Below are 8,474 nucleotides of genomic sequence, written 5' to 3'. Positions count from 1 at the left end.
ATTTTGTGTTTTTTTTTTTTTTTTATTTTGTTTTCATTATTATTTATATTTATGTTACTAAATATTTTTAATAATGGTGTACAGTATTGTTAATTTCATTAATATTCAGTTATGGGCAATTTCTTTCTCTACTGAATTTTTGGGAATCCCTACCACAGGTAGAATGTCATAATTCAATACATATAAACATTATTTTAATTGTTTTCATTTAATTGTTTTCATGTCTTTGTTTCAAGAAACATGTAAACATTGTAAAATAATTATGAATTGTGAATTAAATTACCGTAGTTAAAACAAACATTTCGTAAAGATAGTTCTCTTCTTTGTGCTGTTGTGTTGCGCTTCATGTTGTTTGATAGAGTATTAGAGGTGGCGTACCTGTATATTAAACTTGATTGTATTATTTCTTATTCTAAATTAAACAAATAACAGTTAACAGATAATTAATAAACTCATAATAATTATTAGAATCATAACAATAAATTTCTGAATACCGTATGTAATCAAAACTCTGACTTTTTGCACACCACCTATATATACCAATCCTACAGCTCATTCACTCAGTACTGAAGATTGCACATTGCATGAAACTGCAATAGTCGAAAATTTAAACACGTACCGGTACCGTATCGTTGTTTACCTTTTTTATATTTGCTCTATACCATGATTCTACAGTGGCATCGAGCACTGTTTCCAAAAAAATTGAGAGATTTTTCTTTATATTTATAGGCTAATTAATTACTCATAATAATTAATAGACTCAAAATAATTAATACTTTTCAGCAAAAAATGTGTCAATCTATGACTCATTGGAAGTAGGCCTATTATTGTTTGTATTGAAATTATCATGATTTGTATTTGTGCCCAAACAACTGTAGTATAAAAATGAATTTAAATAAAATGGGGCCATTTGAGCTTATTGGATTGGATGAGTGGCATGTTGAGTGTTTACCAATTTTACCACAAATACAGTATAATCGTTTATATAAATAAAAGAACTGAATATGTAATCAAAACTATGGCTGTATGAGTCTTGTAACGAAAGATACCAAGGTCTATAATGTTAATGAGATAGCCATTTCAAGTGTACATGCGTCCAAAGGGCACCGTCAACTCAATTCATGACGATGGTTATTCTTTCTTGGTAACTTATATATCGGTTTGTTGCATTTTATTCGATCTTAAAAGTCTAAGTCTTATGTTGCGATTGGTGTTCTCATTTCGTTCTGCTGTGAACAATATTAATGTGCGTATAGGGCCTACTATTTGCAATGAAACTCTTCCACGCAACGAGGAACTTCGGTGATATTGTTTGCAGGTATGTAGAATAAATCCACTCTTTCGCGATTTTGATTCACGGACACCATAAGCAGGTTCAGTTGTTGACATCACAAGTCATAAATGCAGGTTTGTAGAATAAATCGGGGTTTTTTCGACTTTGAGTTCTATTTTGCCGGTTGTTTGATCTCCTTAATACGCATATTGGAAGATCAATTATTTCGTACGGTAATTTAGATATTTACGAGATTGTTCACGTAGGCATAATTTACTATTATCTTGTATTTCGTATTTTATTCAAACATTAACAAATGTGAACATAACGTACGAGAATTCAGTGAAAAGCCAAATTAAATATTACTGGAAAATGTATCGTTGCAAGATGGCTGAATTTTCTCGTCCGAAGATAAAATTCGAATTTTTCTCTTTTTACTTTATTTAATTATTAAAAGACACATCGCCAACGGATATGAAAATAACAACCTTAATTACCTTTTAAGTTTCATAAGACAAACATATACCAGGCGTGGATCCAGTAGGGGCACGTGAACCCACCCCCTCCGTTTTGTCACTAAACTAACAGTGGAGCGATGCTTAAATTGCTCAAATCTTTCAATAACAAGCAATAAATAAAAAGAGACAAAGAGCATAATGCGAGTTGGCTTATTGTAGTGCTTAAAATTTCGAATATCGTGTGTTTACACGACAAAAAATCGAAGTCTCATTATAAAGAGACTTAGACTCAGTATAGAGCATCGTTCCGTCTTATAATTAGCGATTATTTACTGCTGGACGTGACAACAATATGCTTATTATTTATGCTATGAATAATGAATACAACTATAATGCACTATTGCTTATTCATAGCTCTTTGTTGCTTTGTTCATAGTTTTGAATCAGGGAACAGTGAAATTTCACTCGTTCCCTGGTTTGAATTATATGGCTAATAACCTAAAAAAAGATACAAGAGCTTTTGACTTTATTGGCAACCTATAAGTAGGCCGATATAATCGGTAATTTAAAACTTCCACAAAATAAACACTAATCCGAAAGACAAACAATTTTGGACCCCATTTAGTAAAAATCTCTCAGAGTACAGATTGTATTGCTGAGGCGCAATCGATAAAATTAGAATCAGGGATTTTTGTTTCGAATGCTCTGATCAATAACGTTTCATTATTAAGTATACTGATAGGTTATAATATGCCTATAGGGAGTTATTCTGGTGCCTTATTAAACAATAAAGTACAAGGCAACACTCGTAGGACACAGCTAATATCGATTGCAATTGACGGAAATTCTATGTCTAACCCTCGTAGTGGCCTTCAAAATCACCAGCTGAGGGTGGAGAAACGAATTGACTTAACCCGCATCTATCGATTACCTCTCTCAGATTATAGATTGTACCGTACGTCTCTAGCGAAATAGACATCGAAATTGGACTTGGTTCCGGTATGGACTTTATTTTTTATCAGTGTTTGAACTCTAGCGCCTATTTGCTAACAATGTATTATTTGTTAGTGCTGTTTGTCCTTCATACTGTATTATCTGTGATGTTTTAGTGAGAAATTCGAGGAATAGCCGGTAAACGAATATTCACTTTGTTATCATTGCACAATGTTCAGAATTGTGGCGTGTGGTGTGTGGGCTAATTAGGTTACTTCACTGTAGTCTGATAAGTTCAGGAGTTGTTATGAAGTGATTTAAATCAGATCTATGTTAATGACTGACATATAGAGTATATCCTTTTTTTATGTAGTCTAACTTACTGTACTTTAATTTGAATCTGGTAAGTATTATTTGTTTCGCAGTGAAACTCAAAATATTGAGGAAAGACAAAAGCTTACGTTATTTGAAAAGAAAGTAAAAAGAATGCCAGTAAGGAAATTAGAGATGGATGTATACGAATTAGGAATAATTAAGTTAACCTAAATTGTTATTATTATTATTATTATTATTATTATTATTATTATTATTATTATTATTATTATTATTATTATTATTATTATTATTATTATTGTTATTAATTATAGTAAACACGCATATATTATTATTGTTAATATTATTATTATTACTATCATTATTATTATAACAAATTAATATTCTCTCAATATTGAAAAGTGGCATGCGTGGAATCAAATCCAAAATTTCTTCAAGAACAGCTTTTTCAAATTCATTTCTGGCTAAAACATAACTAAAATGCTGGTCTCTCCATACGCTATGCTACGTTATTCAACAGATCTGTACAATATCGATCTAATTTACAAAAAATTTTTCCTAACATCTTATCAGAAGCCAGTGCACTGAAAAAAAAAATGTTAATTTCCGGAAGAAAAAACTCAGGACCAGAAAATATAATCAAGTGATCAAAGCACCTGATTAGGTGGTAGTATTATTATTAACATCTCATGATTTCCATTCTCGAATATAATAAGTAATTTATTATTGACTATGGATTAAATTTCAATTTCCCTTCGGTAGTCTTAGTTTGTTTTCCTTTATGCATTACATGTTAATTAGTCTGTGCTTGAAACCAGTGGGCGAAGCATCGTAATTTGTAAACTAATCTTTATGAACACACGCAGCCAGTTATCGATATCGCGATAATTTTGTTTTCCTTTATGCATTACATGTTAATTAGTCTGTGCTTGAAACCAGAGAGAGAAGCATCGTAATTTGTAAACTAATCTCTATGAACACACGCAGCCAGTTATCGATATCGCGATAATTCTCTCGTTTTGAATTTCGAAATGCTAGCCAGAAAGGCATACCGGTATATCTCCTGCATTAAGAATCTTAGGATTATTTAGGTATATACGCCAATTGAACAATGATTGTGACGGCTTTTTTGTTTTTGTGTTTTTTCTTTTCTTATTCAGAAATGATGTTGCTTTGTAAATACTTTGGAGGATGAAGTGTGTTCCTTTCAGAAGGCCTAAGAACATGCCTAGAAGTAAAAGCAGATGATGCAGTTACCTTTAAAATTATCTGAAGTGCGCCACGATCAGCGAAGAGTGGCAGCTATGATGCAGGCCACGTCTCTGGTAATTATAAATAATATTGTTATATTGTATAATTATAGTAATAGGTCTAGGGTAGAAATAAACTGTATTGCGGTAATGCTATAAATATAATATATATATAAATAATTTTGCACGTCAAAGAAAATAGATCCCCCAATCGAGGTTCGAACCCGGAACCTTCTGCTGTATAGGCAGGCGCCTTAACCAACTGGGCATTTGAGGCTTTGTTGGGAATTCAAATCCGATTAAGCATCTAAGTCTTTACACTCGTGCGCATGTGTAGTCAGACAGCACTAGTCCTTGATGCATGGCAATAAATCAATACGGTATGATATGCCCTCTTTATAGCTCATTTTGGTGTGTATATACTATATATATATATATATATATATATATATATATGTATAAGAGACAGTATATATATATATATATAGGGCCTGTATGTATATATAATATTGGCCTATATATAATACATATATTATATATAGACCTATATTATATATAATATTGAAAATATACAACTTGCTAATGCAATCTTCAGGAGTGAGAGATACAAGGATTGTGTGAGTATCCTTGTATTCTCTCACTCCTGAAGTTTGCATTAGCATGAAACAGTACCGGTATGTGATTATACAGTACCAAGTTCTACAAGCTCTACATTTTCAATATTTACGCTCTACATTATCACGTGTATCGAGCACTGTACGTTGCTAGTATTGCCAACTACATTTATTCATTATTATATATAATATATATAATATAATTTATATGAAATATTTATTATAGACATGCCAAACCCCGTCCCGATTTAAGACGACAACTAGACCCCAACTTTCCCGCATGCGCAAATGAGTCTTGGGTCATTACGTTTTACCGTCGTCGTGTAATCAAAGTTCCCTAATTTAAATCAGTGTGACAGCATTAATATTCTACACTTGATAACAACAGTAACTGTATCAGTTGAACGACAGACTTCAAGTCTTCATACAATTTATGAAACTGTCGATTGTTGCGTACAGTATTTGTGATCGGGTTTAGTAATTTGCATCATATTAATCCATAGCCATGCACAAAGGCCTAGACTTCGGCTTGCAATATAAGATATTGTTTATTTTCTTCTTTTCTTTCTCTTAACACAGAGATATCATTCGATCCCAACAACGAGTCTTTATCACAGCAGCTATTACAATAATATCAAGTACAATTATTTGTTGAATCGATCACGGCGGCCGTTGGTTAGCAACAACGCTGATGGTGTCATGAACTTCAGTTCAGACTCTCAAAACGTGTCCTTACCGGACATCAACGGTATTAAACATCTCTATGATAAGTACCACACTAAGAGGCATGACGAAGCAGTGAACGTTTGTAAGACATTTCCACCCATTCATCCAAGGGAACCTCCTGGTGCATCAGGGAGAGTGGATCAAAGAGCATGTGCATGCAAAAATATAGCACATAGACTCTCATCTCACAGTATTTCAAATGGCGTTGCAAATTTCCTACCAAAATTGCCAAATAGTTCTTCTTTAGTTGACGAAACATGGAAAGTTTACAACTCAAAAGGTTTAACGAAATTGAATGTTCGGTCTTTCTGTAATAGATCCATACCGTCGGAATCAGAAACACCGACAACGGAACTACAATATAACAAGACATTGACATCAGAATCAGCTAAGAATATTCAACCTGATCTGAGTTACGAATGCGACCAGAGTGAGCTAATAACAAATGGTGATATAAAAAGAACTTATAAAGATAACTCAGAGCTTCATATAGACTTCAGGCAACTGCAATTCAGAGGAGATGAAAGCAACGCAATGTTCAAAGTTAGTAATGAACGAACTGTCGCGCAGAATGGTGTCAAACTACCCAATATTTCAAGAACAACGATGAACAACAAAACCAAGGTCAGGAAAACGAATGGACCGGCATTTCGATATACACATCGGAAATGCACTGATATCGGTAATCTACCAACGTCAGGTCATTTTAATGAAACAATTAGAAGAGAAAATAATGATGACAAATCTAAGTCATCGGTTAAAAAACCAGTGGTTATATACACTAGAAATGGTTTAAAAACTGGGAATGATGATAGTTCAAATCTGAAAACACATAACAAAGATAGCCCAACAATTGTAAAATCAAGCTCTACACAAGTTTTAGACTCGCTTTCTTCAAAAGTTACCGAGGAGAGCAGAGAAAACGGGTTGGCAGATACCGGTCTTGATAACACTTCAGAAGAAACAAAATCAAAAACAAGTGGATTAACATCAGATAGTGACACGGAACTAACGGACACAGATGATTCAAGTGAAAGTTCTGACGGAACTTTACATTTAATAAACGACTCAAATGATCCAGTTAAAAATATTAATGATCAATCACGTGATGCATGGCGCGAAGCCTACGTGAATGCACTCGCTGTTGCTCGTAGCAGACGTCCAGACTTTTCGTTTCTTGAGAGTCGGATATCCCGCCCCTTTTCTTTCTCGTATTTTGAACATGTTCCGTACTGTAAGTGCAAGAAATGTATGGAAAGAACGATGAAAAATAGAGGACGTGCTAAAAAAAAAGTCACAGATATGAAATTAATATTTGGTGACGTCAAAATGTTCGATTACTACAAGCCATGATGTTTTATTGTTTTAAGATAGCTCGATTAAGCATGGCTTGATTGAGCTCTCATCATGACTGCATTATGCTGCAGCGTTTTGTTTGGCCACAAAAGAACAATTGCTATAAATCAAATGGATAATAATACAGTGCTCAAATATATAGGAACATTGTGTTATAAATCGTATCAAACATAGTTCATCAACGAAAGTTCCTTATTAATTGTATGAATCAAAAATGAGGTCTCTAGTAATATGAAAATCGAAACGGCAAGCTTAAGCCATATCGACAAGCGCCATACAATTTAGACGTCAGTGGCCGTAAGATATTATTACGGATCTAAGACCACTAGACTCTCTCCCTTCATACAACTTAAGGGCTTACACATAGAGGAGCCAATTTTTTATTGTTTAAGCTGCGTAATAGCTTATGGGTATCGGCTGGTAAATAATGAGAAATAATATATTCAAATCAAGCTTTTGCTGCTTAGCACTGGGAACTCAAATTTAAAATATATCGATAAAATTTCCTTAAGATTTAACACTCATAATAAAATCTAATAGCATACCGTACATCAAAATTTGATAGTAATTTTAAAAACATAGTTTAATTTGCAGAAATATTTAAATTTGCAACAATGCAAATTTAATTATAATCTCTTATTTATAATTAATTTATTACTTCAACCACTCGTCGTTTATAGTGATAATTTTATGAAAATTTAAAACACTGCAAAGTATTAAGCGATAACTGACAGCAGGTTCGGTTGGGCGTCAGAATTATGACCATAATTGCAATGCAAATACTGTACAATACATTTGTTTATGCAATCAACATAAGCGTAAATTAAACAGAAACAGTATTGTTTCATAATTGAAGTGCTATTAGGTAATGGCCAAATATTATTCTGTTTTGTGGTTCTGGATGTGCAAGATACTGCAAAAATGAATAGGCTCTTAGGATGCAGATTACTGTACATAGGAGAAAAGAAAAACTAAATACCATGATAAGGGTCAAAATTGACAAGTTTGCTTTACACAAATTAACTTGTTGGCTCAAAAGTTATCAAAATGTAAATTTGAAGGAAATAATATTTTTTAGTTGTTTTGATACAATTTATAAATAGTATTCCATTTATGTGGAAATGTGTTGACTTGAACACACTGTACACACAGAAATTGTCCCAGTCCCCTTGTTATGGGTATCCTACTGATAGAGGTTGGTCAGAACAGAATGTTAAATAATATACAGATAGGCTTATTTCCCCATGTTTCACAAATGTTGCTTATAGGGTGTGCTAAAGGATGGATTCTATTGTATATTATGAAAAGTGGATTTGCATGTGTGATTTAAGTAAAATAAAAAAAAGTACAAACAATGAAAAGACAATGTACAATCATTGAATCATTGAAGGTTGACTCACGGAACACAAATTTATTGAAATATAATAAAACGGATATTGCAATAGGTATCTTTGTCAACAGTGATTTTTTTTTTTTTTTTTTTTTTTTTTTTTTTATGATTATTATGGGTTTTTTTTTTTTTGCTGTGGTG

General features: G+C 32.8%; 1 protein-coding gene across 7 annotated transcripts in view; it reads left to right on the top strand.

Annotated features, from left to right (window-relative positions):
- The window catches only part of LOC117116764 (dentin sialophosphoprotein-like), a 10,070-nt gene extending 1,681 nt beyond the window's left edge, over positions 1-8,389 (top strand). The window contains exons 1-3 of one of the 7 annotated variants that reach the window (XM_033260864.1): positions 1,079-1,318; positions 4,158-4,322; positions 5,441-8,389. In XM_033260864.1, coding sequence (XP_033116755.1) covers positions 4,242-4,322; positions 5,441-6,940 — 1,581 coding nt within the window. In that variant the 5' untranslated portion in view covers positions 1,079-1,318; positions 4,158-4,241 and the 3' untranslated portion in view covers positions 6,941-8,389. The other 6 variants (XM_033260870.1, XM_033260866.1, XM_033260863.1 and 3 more) reach the window with 6 other exon arrangements.
- Positions 8,390-8,474: the final 85 nt, after the last annotated feature.

The sequence above is a fragment of the Anneissia japonica genome, unplaced genomic scaffold, assembly GCF_011630105.1.
Source record: "Anneissia japonica isolate Jap-2015-1 unplaced genomic scaffold, ASM1163010v1 scaffold288090_len272316_cov174, whole genome shotgun sequence".
Taxonomy (NCBI): Eukaryota; Metazoa; Echinodermata; class Crinoidea; order Comatulida; family Comatulidae; genus Anneissia; species Anneissia japonica.
The sequence above is the reverse complement of the archived record's forward strand: the minus strand, read 5'-3'. Positions and strand labels throughout refer to the sequence as shown.